Source organism: Papio anubis, chromosome 5, assembly GCF_008728515.1.
Source record: "Papio anubis isolate 15944 chromosome 5, Panubis1.0, whole genome shotgun sequence".
NCBI classification, from domain to species: domain Eukaryota; kingdom Metazoa; phylum Chordata; class Mammalia; order Primates; family Cercopithecidae; genus Papio; species Papio anubis.
Genome location: NC_044980.1, coordinates 51,853,345 through 51,873,842, shown reverse-complemented (window position 1 = coordinate 51,873,842; position 20,498 = coordinate 51,853,345). Strand labels below are relative to the sequence as shown.

The 20,498-nt window shown below is 41.5% G+C and overlaps 1 protein-coding gene across 8 annotated transcripts in view; it reads right to left on the bottom strand.

Annotated features, from left to right (window-relative positions):
- Window positions 1–20,498, bottom strand: part of GPBP1 (GC-rich promoter binding protein 1) — an 86,669-nt gene that overhangs the window by 44,194 nt on the left and 21,977 nt on the right. For 6 of the 8 annotated variants that reach the window (XM_031666174.1, XM_031666175.1, XM_021939375.2 and 3 more), the window contains exon 3: window positions 5,216–5,335. The exons of the other annotated variants lie outside the window; for them this stretch is intronic. In XM_031666174.1, the coding sequence (XP_031522034.1) occupies window positions 5,216–5,278 (63 nt within the window). In that variant the 5' untranslated portion in view covers window positions 5,279–5,335. The remainder of the gene's footprint in view (window positions 1–5,215; window positions 5,336–20,498) is intronic. 8 annotated transcript variants of the gene reach the window in all.

Genomic DNA, 20,498 nt, shown 5'->3' with positions numbered 1-20,498 from the left:
ACAAAAAAAGGAAAAGTAAACAAAGACAAAAGCAGGAAACCCATATGCATCCAGGCAGGACTGGGGAAAATGCTGACTTAAAAGACAAATGAGAGCAGCTCGGCTGGGATGAATTCCAGGGACCCACACAAGAATGAGAAGGTGGCAGTCAGTAACAACTAGTGATTTCAGTGGCTTAATCAATAGAGGTCTCCATTCCCCAACAATTTCAAGTACCTTTTTTTTAATTTTAATTATTTGTTTTGTGTATGTATGTGTGTGTGTGTTTGAGACAGAGTCTCACTCTGTCATCCTTGTTTGTTTGTTTGTTTGTTTGTTTGAGACAGAGTCTCACTCTGTCACCCAGGCTGGAGTGGTGGGATCTGGGCTCACTGCAACCTCTGCCTCCCGGGTTCAAGTGATTCTCCTCCCTCAGCCTCCCGAGTAGCTGGGACTACAGGTACGTGCTACCACACTCGGCCAATTTTTGTATTTTTAGTAGAGACGGGGTTTCACCATGTTGGCCAGGCTGGTCTCGAACTCCTGACCTCAGGTGAACCACTAGCCTTGGCCTCCTAAAATGCTGAGATTATAGGCGTGAGCCACCACACCCGGCCTCAAGTCCCTTTTTTACAGTCAATGAAATTTTTACTCATTTTACAGAATTCCAAAATGAGTCCTATAGAAGGACCGCAGAATAGCAGATGCATCCTGGATTCCAATCTAGGCTCACACTAATCAGCAATGTGAAAGCAATTCAACTAACCTTCCAAAATCTGTATAAGGTTTAGATGATCACTAAGATCCATCTTCAAACCCCAAAATTACAATCTATAGGAAAATTCTATAATTTCAATGTATCTTTTTCAACACATATGGCAAATTTATTAAGACCTGGTAAGTCCTTATGGGAGAAGAAAATTCCAAATTATAAAATTGTTTCCGGGCCGAGTGTGGTGGCTCATGCCTGTTACCCAGCACTCTGGGAGGTAGAGGCAGGCGGATCACTTGAGGTGAAACCAAGTTATCAGGTCCCTGTGATAACTCAAGTTTATGTTAATGGTCACTTAGACTGGGGCTCCCCAGCAGTCTCAGCATAGGGCAACAGCAAAAATCAAGTGATTAGAGAGTATGAACTTTCAGCCCCACCCACAGACCAACAATTGCTGAACACATGAAACTACTGGGAGGGTAGTATACCCAGACAGGACATCGAAGCTCCACACACCACCTCTCCATACCTCACCATTATCAATCTATTCACCTGTATCCTTTATAATAAATCAGCAAATGTGTTCCCCTGAATTCTTTGAGCCATCCTAGGAAATGGTTCAGACCCGACGGGGGTGGTTGCAGAAACCCTGCTTTGTAACCAGTGAGAAGTACTGGTGACTGGGACTGGCTATTGGCATCTGAAGTGAAGGCAGTCTTGTGGGACTGAACACTCAACCTGTGGGATCTGACACTATCCCAAGCAGACAGTGTCAGAACTGAAATGCATTACAGGATACCCAGGTAGTGTCTGCTAGAAAACTGCTTTGAGGGGGAGAATCCAAAATATGTGGTTATAGAAGTGTTCTGTGTTGAGAGTAGAAAGGAAAAATAGTTTTTTGTTTTGTTTTGTTTTGTTTTCTTTTACACAGATCTTATAGTCTAGAAAAGCCATAACACCTAAAGGAATTACTTTCCATCAAAATGAACACAACTTGGCTGAACCAAAAGTATACATTACTATAAAAAATTTCATAAGTGATAAGAAATTAACTAGTATTCATGAGAAAGATATTTTTAAATAAACTCTTAATCTGTGTGAAAATTTTCATGTATTTAATTTATTTACTTTTGTAGAGAAGCAGGGTTTCACCATGGTGCCCAGGCTGCTCTCAAACTCCTGGCCTCAAGAGATTCTCCAGCCTCAGCGCCCCCATAGTGCTGGGATTACAGGTGTGAGCCACCACGTCTGGCCCAAGATAATCAACATGCTTTTTCTGAAAATGGTTATATTCTTAATTATACCAGCTCTGTGCATTTGCATTGTCTCATTATTTAGAGGCAAGTATTTAGACAGTTACAGGTGGATCTTTGACCACTTACAGTTTTTTTTGTGTGTGTGTGTTTGTTTTGAGACAGCATTTCACTCTTCTTGCCCAGGCTGGAGTGCAACGGCACAACCTCCGTCTCCCAGTTCAAGCGATTCTCAGCCTGGATTAAGGCATGCAACACCAAACCCTGCTAATTTTGTATTTTTAGTAAAGACGGGGTTTCTCCATGTTGGTCAGATTGCTCTCAAACTCCTGACCTCAGGTGATCCACCTGCCTCAGCCTCCCAAAGTGCTGGGATTGTAGGCGTGAGCCACTGCACCCGGGCCGTAGTTGTTTTATGTCTACACACTAGATCGTGCTGGAAGAAAGGCCCATCAAAAAGCTCCCCTAACAAAATAACTTGACCAAAAAAATTGTATTATGACTTTTTGTCAGAATACGCCGCTATTTTCCACTTTGCAGACTATTAAATCACTATCTTTTTTTTACATAATCTATCAAAAAAGCCCATTTCTAGCATCTGCTTCAAAAATTTACTCTTAGCACATCTTAAAAACAATTTTAATAATTTGCAATCTCCTTGAATGTCTGTAAATGTATCTGTAAAAAACTATTCTATTTTTATTTATATAAGTTAAATGAACATTCCTTAGTGAGTCCTAATGTATAATGATATTGCAAAGTTCACATTATTCCTGAAATTTTAGTCATGAGCCATTCGAAAGTCGTATTTATGTGGGGAAAAAAAAGAGTTCCAGATATAAGAAAAGGCTTTGAAAAAATGTTTATAAGGAAAAAGCAGGTTATCAGAAGAATAGTACAGAAACACAAAGTTTTCAGATTTTCTTGAATAAATGTTTCTTCATTTGCTATGTGCCCTTAGAATAATTTTCACACTTTCAGTGTTTTGTTTTGTTTTGTTTTGTTTTTAAGACAGAGTCTCGCTCCTTCACCCAGGCTGGACTGCAGTGGCGCGATCTCAGCTCCCTGCAACCTCATGCCACCACACCTGGCTAATTTTTGTATTTTTAGTAGAGACGGGGTTTGGCCATGTTGGCTAGGCTGGTCTTGAATTCTTGACCTCAAGTGATCTGCCCGCCTGTGCCTCCCAAAGTGCTGGGATTACAGGTGTGAGCCACCACACCCAGCCACAGTGTTTTGTTTTTTAATTGTTTTTCCCAGTTATACTTGTTCAAACTAAAACTCAATTATTTAAGAGTCCGCAGCACTTGAGCTACAACCAACTACCCCTCCTGCATCCAATCTGGGCAGCTATAATCAAGAGAAGACAGGTTTCTTCCCCTGTCTCATCTCCTAAACAAGGGGTACACCTTACTGGGAGAGGCAGACTGCCAACATTTCTCACCCGCTCCAACTCGAATTGAAAAAGTTAAATTCCTGATAACTCCAGTCAAGAAATCTGAGGCTCCTTTATTCCACCCAACCCCCACTCACAGAATGAAGGCTCTAACCCAGGTTCATCAGCCCAAGAAAACTGAGCCCTAATTGCTCTTGCTCCAGCTATCTAACAGGGCAGTAGTTTCACTCCGGAAAAACAAATTGAGAAGATTCAGGCTATTGCTCCACCTAGCATGAGGAGTAATGACTCAAAGATTTTGCCAAGGGTAAGAAGCAATCTCTCAAAGGAACTAACTTTATTCAACACTAACAGCCCTCTCAGAAACAATGGAGATACTGGTAGTAATAAGAGGCTGGTAGCTCCTCTCCATGAAGAGCAATAAGCTGAATCACAGGCCAGTTAGTTCTGAATGAATCTGAGAAAGAGATACGTTAAGGAGAGCCCTACTACGGTCAGAACCAACCTCAGGAGGCTGGGCCTCAAAACTACACCTGCCATAACTAAATTGGATCAGAGCATGGATCATAATGTAGGCCCCCACAGGCATTAATGAAAACAATAGAGCAATTAGCTGGGAATTAATGGAGCCTGACAGATGGGTTTGATACCAAATGAGACAAACAGTTTTACAGAAAGATGGGGAAAGACACAGAGAACTCAGATAAATCGTCCTCATCCCAAAGTGACTGTGCACAAACGCTTTTCTCTGCACCTCAATGATTTTACTTTCCCTCATAGAAAAAGGAGATCAATATTTAAAATGAGTACAGCAGGGACTAAGAATAATTCTAAATCACCACATTCATGGAATTATGAACAAATTACATAATGTTCAGCAAAGCACTTTGCAAACTGAAGTACACCATGTCTGGTGGGTATCATTATGAACAAGTCAACCTATGTAACAGTAAAAAACAGTATAGAAAAAGATGCTCTGTTCAACATATCTGACTAGTAAGAATTAAAATTTTTGAAACTGATTACTACAAAAGACAACTTTGAAATAAATGGCTTAGTGCGCTGATGGTATAATAAAAACTGACTTGTTAACTAATAGAACAGGCAGGGCATGGTGGCGCATGCCTGTAATCCCAGCAATTTGGGAGACCGGGGCAGGCAGATCACTTGACGTCAGGCATTAGAGACCATCCTAGCCAACATGGCAAAAACCTCACCTCTACTATTAATAAAAAAATAGAAATTAGTCAGGCATAGTGACCCACCCCTGTAATCCCAAATACTCAGGAGGCTGAGGCAGAAGAATCGCTTGAACCCAGGAAGCGTAGGCTACAATAAGCCAAGATCATGCCACTGCAATCCAGCCTGGGTGACAGAGCAACGCTCCATCTCAAAAAAAAAAAAAAAAAATTAATACAGCCAACAAATTAAATAACTTAGATGGTAATATAAATGTTTTGGGTTTTTGTTTTTTGTTTTGTTTTGAGACAGTTTTGCTCTTGTTGCCCAGGCTGGAATGCAATGGTGCGATCTTGGCTCACCACAACCTCCACCTCCTGGGTTCAAGCAATTCTCCTGCCACAGTCTCTTGAGTAAATGGGATTACAGGCATGCACTACCACACCTAGCTAATTTTGTATTTTCAGTAGAGACAGGGTTTCTCCATGTTGGTCAGGCTGGTCTCGAACTCCCGACCTCAGGTGATCCACCCACCTCGGCCTCCCAAAGTGCTGAGATTACAAGGGGTGAGCCACCATGCCCGGCCACAAATGTACTTCTCTGCAAAGATATTATTACTTCTCCATGACTTAATTACATTTGTGTAAAAAACGAATGCAAGAGAAGCAGACAGAAAGAGAGATGCAGAAAGAATACCTTTGTTGATGATGGTGGAGTAGGGAAATTAAGCCAGGCTGGAGCAAAGTCATGCTGCGCCATTTAGGTCCAGTCTCTCCAACTCAGTGAAACAAGGCTTCAACACCTCATGGCAAGTCCCTGTCATATAAAAATGGAAGGAATTAGACCTGCAGCTCCTGGCCAAAATTTATCGCCTTTATATTACAATGATCTTACTACTTACTACTATAGGATTCTATTTACAATGAAAATCCAGAAAAGACAAAACTATGGTGATAGAAAATAGATCAACTTGGAAGGGGGATGACTGCAAGAAACAAGAGGGAATTTTCTGGGTAACTGAGTATTATCTTGATTACGGTGGTTATTACTACAGTACACATTTGTCAAACCTCAAATTATAAACTTAAAACTGATTTTTTCATAAAGTATACCTCAGTATAGCTTTTTTAAAAAAATCAAATAGATAACTAGACATCAAGTGTTTCCTGACATAACCCAAAATGAAATATGGAGTACCATCTATGACATAGTCTTGTGCCCACCTAAAATAAAATTAGAAATCTGATTTAACTACCAATTAGCAGGACATTCAAGATGGAGAACAAGTTAAAGGACATCTGGGGGAAGTAATAAGTCAAATCCAGATCATGGGATAATTTAAAGGATAAATGAGCTGGTTTCTACAACAAACAGTGGCTTTTAATGGGCAGATGAACTAAGAATCCTTTATGTGAACAAATCAACCTTAAAAAAAAAGAAAGAAAGAAAATTATGAAACAATCAAAACTTTGAACACAAGCTGGATATTATTAAATGGCACTAAGGAATAATCACTTTAGATGTGATAATGGTATGGTGGTTATGTTTTAGAAGGAAGACAGGCCAGGCGCAGTGGCTCATGCCTGTCATCCCAGCACACTGGGAAGCCAAGGTGGGAGATCACCTGAAGTCAGGAGTTCGGAACCAGCCTAGACAACACGGTGAAATCCCATCTCTACTAAAATAAAAAATTAGCTGGGCATGATGGCGGGTGCCTGTAATCCCAGCTACTTGAGAGGCTGAGGCGGGAAAATCACTTGAACCTGGGAGGCAGAGGTTGCAGTGAGCTGAGATCACGCCACTGCACTCCAGCCTGGGCAACAGAGCAAGGCTCCCTCTCAAAATAATAATAAATAAAAAAGACATATACTCAAATCTTTACAACTAAATTGATGATACATCTGGACTGTTTTCAAACCAGGGAATGGGCCTGGCACAGTGGCTCACGTCTATAATCCCATCACTTTGTGGTGCTGAGGTGGACAGGTGGATCACTTGAGGTCAGGAGTTCAAGACCAGCCTGGCCAGCATAGAGAAACCTGTCTCTACCAAAAATACAAAAAAAAATTAGCCAGGTGTGGTGGCATGCGCCTGTAATCCCAGCTGCTCAGGAGGCTGAGGCAAGAGAATTGCTTGAACCTGGCACGGGAGATAGAGATTGCAGTGAGCCGAGACAGTCACTGCACTCCAGCCTGTGCAACAAAAGCAAAACTGTCTCAAAAAAGAAAAGAAAAGAAAGGTTAAGAGTAACCAGATATAAAAAGCAAATACAACTAGTTAAAACTGACAATGTAAGTGAAAATGTTTAAATGCTCATATTGGCTGAGGGAGAAAAACTCTGATACAACTTGAAAACCTTAAGAGGAATTCCAATGAAACACTCACGAAACAAAATACAGGTTTTGAGACTACGTCTAACCAAAATATACTGCACATCACAAAAATCCAGGTATTCAGAGTCCTATTTATTTCTATTTGCATTAAATTTCAAAGTCTTGTGGAATAACAATGAAAACTAACGTGTTTTAAAATTTATAAAAGATTTTTATCTTTTAACACGAAGTTAAATGCTAAATGGTGCTTTGTGATACACACTTTTCCAACAACTCTGGGAAAACTCTTAAAATTGTAGTTACAGTAACTCAGTGGGAATGAAAAGCTTGTACCAAATAAAAATTCGTAAGAAACTTCAGAGAACTGAACCAAAAACTGGCAGGGCTCACGCCTACAATCCCAACACTTTGGGAGGCTGAGGTGCATGAATCACAAGGTCAGGAGTTCGAGACTAGCCTGGTCAAAATGGTGAAACCTCGTCTCTACTAAAAAAACAAAAATTAGCAGGGCACGGTGGTGGGCACCTGTAATTCCAGCTTCTCAGGAGGCAGAGGCAGGAAAATCACTTGAACCTGGCAGGCAGAGGTTGCAGAGAGCTGAGATCGCACCACTGCCCTCCAGCCTGGATGACAGAGCAAGACTATCCCAAAAAAAAAAAAAAAAATTAAAATTGATAATTTTTCAAAAAGGCATATCCATACAAAATGGTAAAAAGTTATGTAACGGCCGAGCACGATGGCTCACGCCTGTAATCCCAGCACTTTGGGAGGCCGAGGTGGGCAGATCACCTGAGGTTGGGAGTTTGAGACCAGCCTGACCAATACGGAGAAACCTCGTCTCTACTAAAAATACAAAATTAGCCGGGCATGGTGGTGCATGCCTGTAGTCCCAGCTACTCGAGAGGCTGAGGCAGGAGAACTGCTTGAACCCAGGAGGTGGAGGTTGCAATGAGCTGAAATTACGCCACTGCACCACTCCAGCCTGGGCAAGGAGAAAACTCCGTCACCAAAAAAAAAAAAAAAAAAAAAAAAATCCCAAGAGGCAAACCACTAAAATCACCTATTCATTTCTGCAATGTCTTTATATTAACTTTAATTTAAATCTAGTTCTTAAAGTATGGGCCTGGTGTGGAGGCTCACGCCTGTAATCCGAGCACTCTGGGAGGTGAAGTGGGAGGATTCCTTGAGCCCAGGAGTTTGACGCCAGCCTGGGCAACATGGTAAGACTCCCGTCTCTACAAAAAAATTTTAAAAATAGCTGAGTGTGGTGGTCTATGCCTGTAGTTTCAGCTACTAGGGAGCCTGAGGGAAGAGGATTGCTTGAGACCAGAAGTGTGAGGCTGCAGTGAGCTATGATCATGCCACTGTACTTCAGCCCAGGTGACAGAGAAGATCCTATCTTTAAAAAAAGAAGTTAACTCATGTTCTGAAAAAAGGTTTAAAAAAAAAAAAAAAAAAGCAGTATTGTTATGGCAGTTACACAAGTATATAAAGGTTAATTAAAGTTTCACAAGTTCCACACCACTCATCTTAACTGCATTGTGCCATCTGATTTTGTCTCATCTTCCTTTCCCTGTGTATGTTATAGGTTGAACTGTGTCCCCCCCAACCAACAAGACGTATGTTGAAGTCATAGCCCCCAATACCTCAAATGTAGCAATATTTGAAGATAAGGTCTTTAAAGAAGTGACTAACTGCAAATGAGGCAATTAGAGTGGGTTCTATTCCTACCAGACTGTGCCCCTATAAGAAATTTGGACACATGCACAGATAAAAGGACCATGTGAAGACGCAGCAAGCAGACAGTCATTTGCAAACCAAGGAGAGAGGTCTCAGAAGCAATCAACCCTCTGCTGATGCCTCTATCCTGAACTTAGAACTCCCAAAACTGAGAAAATAATTTTCTGTTGTTTAAGCCACCCAGTCTGCGGTATGCCCTAGTAAACTAATGGCAGCCGTAGTAAACTAATACAAACAACTTTAGAAATAGACCAACTAAAATGTTTATGTATTATTTCCTTTACACATACACAACAACCAAGTACATACAGAAGACAACTACCCTCCCCCCCAAAAAAGGCAAATCAACAGTCCTACTAACAATCCAGGAGTCAGCATTCCACAACTCATTAGAAATCTTCCACTGGCCCCCCACTGGTAAATTTGACTGGATTAAGAAAAAACTATTTTTTAAGAAATCTACTGGATTCTGTTATATGTGAAGGTCCCATGTGGACATAAAGAGTTTAAGATACACAAACAGGTCTGGCACGGTAGATCCCGCCTGTAATACCAGCACTTTGGGAGGCCGAGACGGGCAGATCATGAGGTCAGGAGATCAAGACCATCCTGGCTAACATGGTAAAACCCCATCTCTACTAAAAATACAAAAAAATTAGCCGGGCGTGGTGGTGAGCGCCTGTAGTCCCAGCTACTCCAGTGGCCAAGGCAGGAGAATGGAGTGAACCTGGGAGGCGGAGCTTGCAGTGAACCGAGATTGCGCCACTGCACTCCAGCCTGGGCTACAGAGCGGGGCTATAGAGCAAGACTTCGTCTCAAAAAAAAAAAAAAAAAGACACACAAACACTGCTAGTATGAAAACCCTAATTTTTTTTTCTGTCACCAAATTTACAACTTATTCACGACATCCATGTAGAATACAAATTTCCCCAGGAGAAAGCTGGTTCTGAAAAAAATAAAAGCTAAGTGTACATCTTTAAGTGCACATGCCTGACTTTAATTTTTTAAAAAAGATTATTCTTCAGACTGAAAAATAATACACTTTGGCAAAAAATACACAAATAGATGAAATTTTCTCTCTTTTTTGTTATGTTTTATTTCTGACCCTACCAAATTTGTGCTGTTTTCAAAGAAAAACTTACTCAAATTGATTCCGTCAGAATAACAAACTTAGTCTTCAAAATGATTTCAGAAAACTTTAAGCTTTAAAATCACAAAGACCATCAAAAACACCCAAAATCAACCAATAGCTAAGGAATTCTAACTACAACCAGAGTAGAGTAAAAATCCTCAACAAAATACCAGTAAACCAAATCTAGCAGCATATAAAAAGGATCAAACACCATACAAAGTAGTATTTTTCCAGGAATGCAAGAGTGACTCAACATACAAAAATCAATCAAAAATACACCACACTAATAACATGAAAGAAAAATACCAAATGATCATCTTAATTGATGCAGAAAAAGCATTTGACAAAATCTAGCACCCTTTAATTATAAAAATACTCAACAAACTAGAAACAAGAAGGAAACTTGCTCAACCTGAAAAACAGCATCTATTAAAAAAAAACCCACAGCAAAGCATCCTCAACTGTGAAAGACTGAAAGCTTTCCCCTTAAGATCAGGAACAAGACAAGAATGCCCTGCTTTCACGAGCTCTATTCAACACTGCAGTAGATGTTCTAACCATAGTAACTAGGCAAGAAGAGAAATGAAAGCCATCCTGAGCCAGCACAGTGCAAAGCACCTTTAGTCCCAGATACGTGGGAGCCTGGGACGGGAGAAGTGCTAGAGCCCCGCAGTTCGAGGCTGTAGAGTGCTATAACAGCACCTGTGAAAAGCACTACACTGCAGCCTGGGGAACATAGTGAGACAGTGCAAATTTTTTTAAAAGCATCCAAATTGGAAGGAAGAAGTAAAATTATTCCTATTCACACATTACATGATCTTATACAAATTCTAAAGAGTCCAAAAAAATATGTATTAGAGCTAATTAAATTCAGAAAACCTGCAAGATACAAGACCAACACACAAAAACAGCTGTGTGTATATACACTATTAACAATCCAAAAAAGAAATTAAGAAAACTCAATTTGCAGTAAAATCCAAAAGCATAAAATACCTATAATAAACATAATGAAGAAAATGTAACACTTGTACACCAAGAACTATTAAGACAATGCTGAAAGAAATGTTAAAAGACCTAAACAGAAAGACATTCCTGGCCAGGCACAGTGGCTCAAGCCTGTAATCCCAGCACTTTGGGAGGCTGAGGCAGGTGGGTCACGTGAGATCAGGAGTTTGAGACAAGGCTGACCAACATGGTGAAACCCCATCTCTACTAAAAAAACAAACAAACAAAAAAATTAGCTGGGTGTGGATGCAGGCGCCTGTAATCCCAGCTACTTGGAAGGCTGAGGTAGGAGAATCACTAGAACCCAGGAGGCGGCGGTTGCAGTGAGCCGAGATCACGCCATTGCACTCCAGCCTGGGAGACAGGGCGAGACTCTGCGTCTCAAAAAAAAAAAAAAAGAAAAAGAAAAAGCCAAGACAGACAGCCCTGAGGAATGGGAAACTTAACATTGTTAAGACAGCAATACTACCCAATCATCATCTACAGATTCAACGCAATCTCTATTAAAATTCCAACACTCAGGAGGCACAGTGGTTCACGCCTATAATCCCAGCACTTTGGGAGGACGAGGGGAGGAGACTGCTTGAGCTCAGTGGCTCAGAACCAGTCTGGGCAACATGGCGAACCTCGTCTCTACCAAAAATAAAAAAATTAGCCAGGCATGGTGGGTCGTACCTGTGGTCCCAGCTACTTCGGACAATGAGGCGGAAGGATCGCTTGAGCCCGGAAGCAGAGGATGCAGTGAGCCAAGATCACACCACTGCACTCCAGCCTGAGCGACAAAGTGAGACCCTATTGGTACGGAAGGAGGAAAGGAAGTGCTGGGAAGAAAAGGGCATGATCCCTGGCTAGGGCTCCACCTCCATGAGATCCCTGGCTAGGGCTTCACCCCCCTGAGAAAGAGTAAGACCACATTGATACGGAAGTGGGCAGACAAGTGCTGGAAAGGGAAGGGCATGGTCCCTTGCTAGGGCTCCATCCCCGGGTCTGTGCCCACGGCATTTCTGTTTTCCTGCCCAAATGCTGCATTTCCCAAGACCACTCTGCCAGTCACACCCCCAACGTGTGCCTATAAAACCCTCCGAGACTAGTAGGCAGACATACAAGTGGCTGGACATCATTAAGAGAGACATATCGGCAAAAGAACACACAAACAGCTGGACGTCGAGGGGAGCATGCCAGTGGAAGACCACACGTCGGTGGAAGACCACATGCCGGTGGAAGACCACACTGACAGAGAGCAGGCTGGCAGGCCATCGACCAGTGGAAGGGCTCGAAGTTTCACTGAGTTTGGCAGGTGCGGTCAGAGGAGAGCCCAGGTCGCTGAGCTGCAGGACTCCAGGGGAAAACCACCCTCCCACTCCATCTCCCTCCTGGCTTCCCATCCATCTGCTGAAAACTTCCACTCAATAAAACCTTGCACTCATTCTCCAAGCCCAAGTGTGATTCGATTCTTCCCATACAGCAAGGCAAGAAAGCCCTCTGTCCTTGCGATAAAGCAGGGCATCTAACTGAGCTAATACAAGCCGCCTACGGATGGCTAGACTGAAAGGGCGCCCTGTAACACATACCCACTGAGGCTTCAGGAACTGTAAACATTCACCCCAGGTGCTGTAGTGGGGTCGGAGTCCCACAGCCTGCCCTGTCTGCATGCTCTGCATAGAGATTTGAGCAGCGGGGTGCCAAAGAAGCAAGCCACACCCCCATCACACGCCCTGCAAGGGGGATAAGAGAACTTTTTCATAAGTTTCACTATTTCAAAAAAGAAAAAAATCCAACACACTCTTTCGTGCAGAAATAGAAAAGGCCATTCTCAACTTCCTTTGGAAGTGCAAGGGGCCCTAAACATCCAAAACCAATGCAGAAAAAGAATAAAGTTACAGAACTCACACTTCCCTATATCGAAACTTACTGCAAAGTAATAGTGAGCTGGCCATTTGTAGATCTTCTTAGGAAAAATACTCAAGTCCTTTGCCCATTTTGATTATTTATTTTTTGAGACGAAGTCTCACTCTATCACCCAGGCTGGAGTACAGTGGCACTACCATGACTCAATGCAGCCTCCACCGCCTGGGTGCAAACAACCCTACCACCTCAGCCTCCCAAGTGGCTCGGAATATAGGCATGCCCCAACACACCCAACTAATTTTAAAAATATTTTTCATAGAGATGGGGTCTCACTATGTTGCCCAGGTTGGTATCCAACTCCTGGAATCAAACAATCCTCCCACCTCGGCCACAGTGATCAAAGCAGTGTACTACGGCCTAAGAACAGACATATAAACCAAAAATAAGTCCACACATCTATACCCAAGTTATTTTCAACAAGAGTGCTAAGATCATTCAATACGGAACTGTCTTTTCAAAAAACAGACTGGGACAACTAAATAGACACTGGACCCCCCCCTACCCAAACCACATACAAAAATAAACTCAGCTGGGTGCAGTAGCTCACGTCTGTAATCTCAGCACTTTGGGAGGCCAAAGCAAGTGGATCGCTTGAGGTCAGGAGTTCAAGACCAGCCTGGCCAACACAGCAAAATCCAACATGGCACGGTGGTAGGTGCCTGTAATCCCAGCTCCTTGGGAGGCTGAGGCAGGACAATAGCTTGAACCCAGGAGGCGGAGGTTGCAATGAGCTGGGATCGCACCACTACACTCCAGCCTGGGCAACAGAGCAAGACTCTGTCTCAAAAATAAATAAAATAAACTCAAAATAAATCAAATACCTAAATATAAAAGCAAAAACTATAAAACTCTTAGAACAGGGAGATAAAGCTTCTTGACCTTGGATTTAGCAATGAATTCTTAAAAATGACACCAAAACCAAGAGTAACAATTAAAAAAAAAAAAAAAAAAAAAAACTTCATGAAAATTTAAAACACCTGCAAAGAATATTATCTATAAAGTAAAAAGACAACTGACAGAATAGAAGAAAATATATGCACCTCATATCTAATAAGGTCTAGTATCCAGAATATATAAAGAATTCTTCCAACTCAACAACAAAAAGACAACTCAATTTTAAAATGTACAAAGGACCAAATGCAGTGGCTTGTGCCTGTAATCCCAGCACTTTGGGAGGCCAAGGCAGGAGGATCACTTGACCCAGGAGTTTCAGACTAACCTGGGCAACAGAGTCCTCATCTCTACAAAAAATTTTTTAAAACTTAGCCAGGTGTGGTGGGGCACACCTGTATTCCCAGCCACTCAAGAGGCTGAGGTGGGAGGACCGCCTGTGACCAGGAGGTGAGGACTACAGTGAGCCTTGATAGTGCCAGTGCACTATAGCCTGGGGAGCAGAACAAGATCCTGTCTCAAAAATAAATAAATAAAATAAATAACAAAATAAAAATGGGCAAAGTACTTGAATATTTTCCCAAGATAAACAAATGACCAAAAAGCACATAAAATATACTGAGTATCATTAGGGAAATGCAAACCAAAACCACAATGAAATACTACTTTGCTCCCACTAGAATGGCTATACTCAAAAAAAGAAAAAAACAGAAAATAAATGTTACCAAAGACATGGAAAAACTAGAACCCCTGTATATTGTTGGCGTAAAGGTAAAAGGGTTCAACAACTGTAAAAGTTTGGCAATTCCTTAAAAAGTCAAACACACGATTACCACATGACTCAGCAATACCATTACTAGGTATATATACAGAAGAACTGAAAAAGGGTGCTCAAATTCTTGTACACCAGTGTTCAAAACAGCACTATTCACAGTAGCCAAAAGGAAGAAACACCCCAAACGTCCATCAATAGAAAATGAACAAAATGTGGCATATACGATGAAATCGTAACGATAAAAATGAATTACTAATACATGCTGAGTATAAACATCAAAAACAAAGAGAAGCCAGACACAAAAGATCACGTTGTATGCCTCAAGTTATAAGAAGTATCCATAACAGGTAAATTCATAGAGGCAAAAAGCAGATTAGTGTTACCAGAGACTGTTGGGAGGGTTAAATGGGGGTGACTGCTTAGAGACAGTTCTCTTTTGGGTTGATGAAAACATTCCAGAACTTGACAGAGGTGAAGGTTTGAAAACACTATGAATGTACTAAATGCCAATGAATTGTATACTTTAAATGATTAACTTTATGTGATGTTATTTTTACTTTAATAAAAATAAGTAGAGTACTATATTATAATCTCTTGAATAAATTAAAAAATCGTAAGTCCAGATAAATACAAATAAACGTATGTAAATTTAAGAAACAGGTTATTCTATAATTTCTAAGTACCTCATCCCCCCAAAAAATTAACTGCAGCTTTGCAGTGAAATAGCCTGGCAAATGTGCCCTTAATTGACACATCAACATCAGTGACAGAACAAACTGATATTGTGTGCCTGAACAAGTGCCACCTACTTCTGTAATATTCTAGACCAAATAACCTGAATCTAAACATAAGAAAAGCCAAACCTGAGAGACATACTAATAAAACTGCCCCCAAATTTTCAAAAGTGTCAGGTTTAAATTCAAGGAAAATAATTTTTAAAAACCAATCAAGTCAGGCAAAGTGGCTCATGCCTACAATCCCAGCACTTTGGGAGGCCCAGGTCAGGGGATCGCCTGAGCTCAGGAGTGTGAGACCAGCCTGGTCAACGTGGCAAAATCCAATCTCTACCAAAAAAAATACAAAAATTAGCCAGGTGTGGTGGTGCAGGCCTGTTGTCCCAGCTACTCAGGAGGCTGAGGCGGGAGGATGGTTTGGGCCTGGGAAGTGGAAGTTGCAGTGAGCCAAGATTCAAGATTCAACCACTGTACTTCAGCCTGGGCGACAGAGCCAGACTGACCAAAAAAATAATAAAAAAAAAAAAGGTGTAAAACATGTTTATTCTATTTTTGAGTCATGGTTTTAACTTTAAAAAACTATGACATTTTTATTCCACTGAACTGTTTGCTTCGGTTTTAACATAACGAAACTTTATTAATATTTAGTAGACATCTACTGCAAGCACAGTCATCTACAGACTTCCCTTGTTGATTCTCATTCAGTGGTACTTAAGCATTGCACAGAACTCTTTTAAATAAATACTAAGAGTTACGGGTCATCAGATAAGGATGGTAAATGCCCTACTACTCAAAGAAGAAAACACCTAAGGAACATGGCCTCTACAGGTAGCAAAAATTGCCGCTTCCCTATTTTTTAGATGTTTGGTCCCGAAAGAAGTATCCAATGTCTTATCTGTTATCAAGCTGTTTACAGATCAGATCAGATGATCTGAAACATGAAACTGCATTCATAAATTTTTAAGAAATCTGGGTTATTAGAAAGTCCCAACATTTGAAAACTTCCATTTTAATGTTCCTCTTATCTGAAATTTGTTAGACTCCATCCTCTTCGGTTTACTTCTTAAGCTGTCAGCACCTTTCTATGCTTTTTCTTTTTTGTTGTTGTTGAGACAGAATCTTGCTCTGTCACCTAGGCTGGAGTACAGTGGTACAATCCTGGGTCACTGCAACATCCCCCTCCTGGGTTCAAGCAGTTCTCATGTCTCAGCCTCCCAAGTAGCTGGGATTACAGGTGTGTACCACCACGTGGGCCTGGATAATTTTTTTTTTTTTTTTTTTTGTATTTTTAGTAAAGACAGGGTTTTGCCATGTTGCCCAGGCTGGTCTCAAACTTCTGCCCTCAAGTGATCTGCCCGCCTCAGCCTCCCAAAGTACGAGGAGTACAGGTGGGAGCCACAGCGCCAGACCCTTTCTATGCTTTACTTGCATTTTTATCATAAAAATCAAAACAGGAAGTTATAAAAATTATATTTGTTAAATTATTCCATATGAAAATTGCTATACATGTATTTAAGTACATACATATACATAAATATGGTGCGTTCAGCCTCCTAAAAACAAATAAGGTGAAAAAAGCATTATATTCTGGAAACAAGATGCTTTTAATTCTCAATTTTTGAGACATATTAAAGACGCAACACACAAAATATAATTGAACTTGAAAACTTACAAAGAACTTTTATATAAACTTCACTACCACAAGAAAATAAGCTTTACTCTCCATAAGGTAAACAGATTTCTACTTACTGAGCTTCTCTTTCCTCACAAACTGAAACCAACTGAGTAATCACTGAAATTTATTCTAACAGCCTATGGAATCCTTTTTTGTTTTAAAGATTGGCAAGTTTTAATTTATAAATATATTGCGAACAGTATGAACTCATTGGGATAAAATTTAATTTAAATCAACTCATTTATTGAACAACTATTAATAATATGAGCAATATGGCCTAAGCACTGGAAGATATGAGGCATAAGAGAGGGCAGTCCTGCCTCTAACAGCTTACAATCTAATAGCATTAACAAATAACTGTAATACAAGGCTGCTGCCTCAAATCCTCTTAGAAGTGTAGACACAAGCAATTTTTTCTCTGAAATATTTACCAAAAAGTGTTATCACTTCGAGTGTTCAAATGATAGATAAGCTTTTTTAAAAAAAATATGCTGCTGGGCATGGTGGCTCACGCCTGCAATCTCAGCACTTTGGGAGGCCGAGGAGGCTGATCACTGCAGGTCAGGAGTTCGAGACCAGCCTGGCCAACATGGTGAAACCCCATCTCTACTAAAAATATAAAAATTAGCCAAGCGTGGTGGCATGCGCCTATAATCCCAGCTATACTCAGGACACTGAGGCAGGTGAATCACTTCAACCTGGGAGGTGAAGGTTGCAGTGAGCCAAGATCAGGCCATTTGCACTCCAGCCTGGTGACAAGAGTGAAACTCCAACTCAAAAAACAAAAACAAAAACAAAAACAACGCTGGAGCCAGGCCCAGTGGTTCACGCCCTTTGGGAGGCCAAGGCAGATCGACTGCTTAGGCCCAGAAGTTTGAGATCAGCCTGGTCAACATGGTGAAACCTCGCCTCTACAAAAACTAGCCAAGTGTAGTGGCATGCACCAGTAGTCCCAGCTACTAGGGAGGCTGAGGTGGCAAGATCACCTGAGCCTGGGAAGTCAAGGCTACAGTGAGCAATGATCGCTCCACTACACCCTAGTCTAAGCAACCAAGTGAGACTCCATCTCAAAAAAAAAAAAAAAGGCCAGATTATCTTACATGAAAAAAAAGGCAGAATTATAAAAGATTTAAGTAATTTGCCCCTAGGCTACAAGAGCCAATAAATGACAGAAACTAAGCAATGTGAACCCAGGTCCCCCTGCCTCAAAAGCCCACTCTTTCACTACAGTATCGCTAACTTTCCCACAGCAATTATTGAATGTTAACAAACCCATTCTCCTAAGACATTTTTTAGAAAGTAACCAAATAACCTGTCTTCAAGACCTGTTTAACAAGTTAATGAAATGTCTGCATTGCACTACAATATCCATGTGTTTTAATATAAAAAAGAATGTTTACTGTCAAGTAAAATAACCTTACAGCAAGCGGCTACCTTAGGTGTCGGCTACCCTAGGTGTTTCTTAAGCAATTTATATTAAAAAACACTGCTGAACTATGTAAAATCCTAGAGATGGCTTAGTCCAACATGAACAAAAACAAGGCTACATGACTACGGTAATATCAAAAAGAACTATCTGGCCAGATGCAGTGGTTCACGCCTGTAATCCCAGCACTTAGGAGTTCAAGACCAGCCTGGGTGACACAGTGAAACATCATCTCTACTAAAAATTTTTTTAAATTAGGAGATCGATTTGAGTAATAACTCCATCTCCCACGTGGCATGGGCAGCAATGCATCAATTAAAGTCTTTCTTTACTGGGAAAAAATTAGCTGCACATGGTAGCACACACTTGTAGTCCCAGTTTCTCAGGGGGCTGAGGCAGAAGGATCGCGAGCCTGAGCAACAGAACAAGGCCCTGACTCAAAAAAGGAGAGAAATACCTGACAATTACCTCATATGATACAGAATTTAACTTTTTAAAAAATAAGGTTCGGCCGGGCGCGGAGGCTCAAGCCTGTAATCCCAGCACTTTGGGAGGCCGAGACGGGCGGATCACGAGGTCAGGAGATCGAGACCATCCTGGCTAACACGGTGAAACCCCGTCTCTACTAAAAAATACAAAAAGCTAGCCGGGCGAGGTGGCGGGCGCCTGTAGTCCCAGCTACTCAGGAGGCTGAGGCAGGAGAATGGCGTAACCCCGGGAGGCGGAGCTTGCAGTGAGCTGAGATCCGGCCGCTGCACTGCAGCCCGGGCGACAGAGCTAGACTCCGTCTCAAAAAAAAAAAAAAAATAAGGTTCATGGCCAAGCGCAGTGGCTCATGCCTGTAATCCCAGCACTTTGGGAAGCCAAGGAGGGAAGATTACCCGAGATCAGGAGTTCGAGACCAGCCTGACCAAGATGGTGAAACCCTGTCTCTACTAAAAATACAAAACTTAGCCAGGAACGGTGGTGGCCACCTATAATCCCAGCTACTCAGGAAGTTGAGAACAGCCTGAGCCCAGGGGGTGGAGACTGCAGTGAGCCGAGATCACGCCACTGCACTCCAGTTGGGCAATAAGAGTGAGACTCTGTCTCAAAAACACAAAACAAAAAACAGGCTTCATACACTAGAATCAATAATTATCAAGGAGCTGCTAATGTACCATACCTTAAAATACAAAGGTAGGTTTTGTTATTTAAAGTTTTCAGGCCAGGAGCAGTGGCTCACGCCTGTAATCTCAGTACTTTGGGAGGCCGAGGTGGGCGAATCACAAGGTCAGGAGTTCAAGGCCAGCCTGGCCAACTTGGTGAAACCCCGTCTCTACTAAAGATACAAAAAATTAGCCAGTCATGGTGGCGCATGCCTGTAATCCCAGCTACTCGGGAGGCTGAGGCAGGAGAATCACTTGAACCCAGGAGGCAGAGGTGGCAGTGAGCACAGATTGTGCCACTGCACTCCAGTCTGGGAGACAGTATGATACTCTGTCTTTAAAAAACAAAACAAAACTTATTTACTCAAGACACAAACACTACAATGCTTTATATTTTAATTACGTAGAAAATGAAATTACCTTCTCAAGCACTAACATAGAAAGAACATGGAATTTATCAGTTTCTCCCTGCCTGCATCCATGCCTTGGCCAGCAGCATAACTCTTAAAACGAAAGAAAGAAAAGGAAGGAGAGGAAGAAAAGGGAAGGAAGTGGGGTGAGGGGGAGGCAAGGCAACAAAGTCACTTTAAGAATTTCAAGTAAGGGCTGGGAGCAGTGGCTCACTCCTGTAATCCCAGCACTTTGCGGTGGGTAGATCACTTGAAGTCAAGAGTTCCAAAAGAAAGAAAAAAAAAAAAATTGTTACAAATACATCTGGAACCACCAGGTCTAGTCGACCAAACACCACTTAATATATTCCAGGTACACCTAAATTCAAGTAGTATGGGGACAGTAGGAGGTCTTGAACAGCACACAGTAGTATGAGAAATCGGCACTTAATCCAGCAGGTAAGGGAAGTATTAAAAGCAAGTTTTAAAGTGACAATTACACGTCTGGAAGTATGCTTTCAGAAAATAAATCTCGTAGCAACGTGTAAAAGGAAGGGGAAGAGTCACCTTTCAATTCTTATCTCCTTCAGCCACCTTCCTTTCCAGGGCTAACCCAGTACACCACATTACTGGTTTCCCCTGTATTCCTATGGCTACTCCTCCTCAGTCTCATCAGGTTCCACCCATCCCTAATGTTCATATATCCCAATGTCTAGCCCTACTTCTAATATTAGTAATATAAAACTGAAAGTTAAAAACTATAAAAAAATAGTCAGAAACTAAATACTATGACACTGCTGACTTTTGTTGTATCTACCAAACA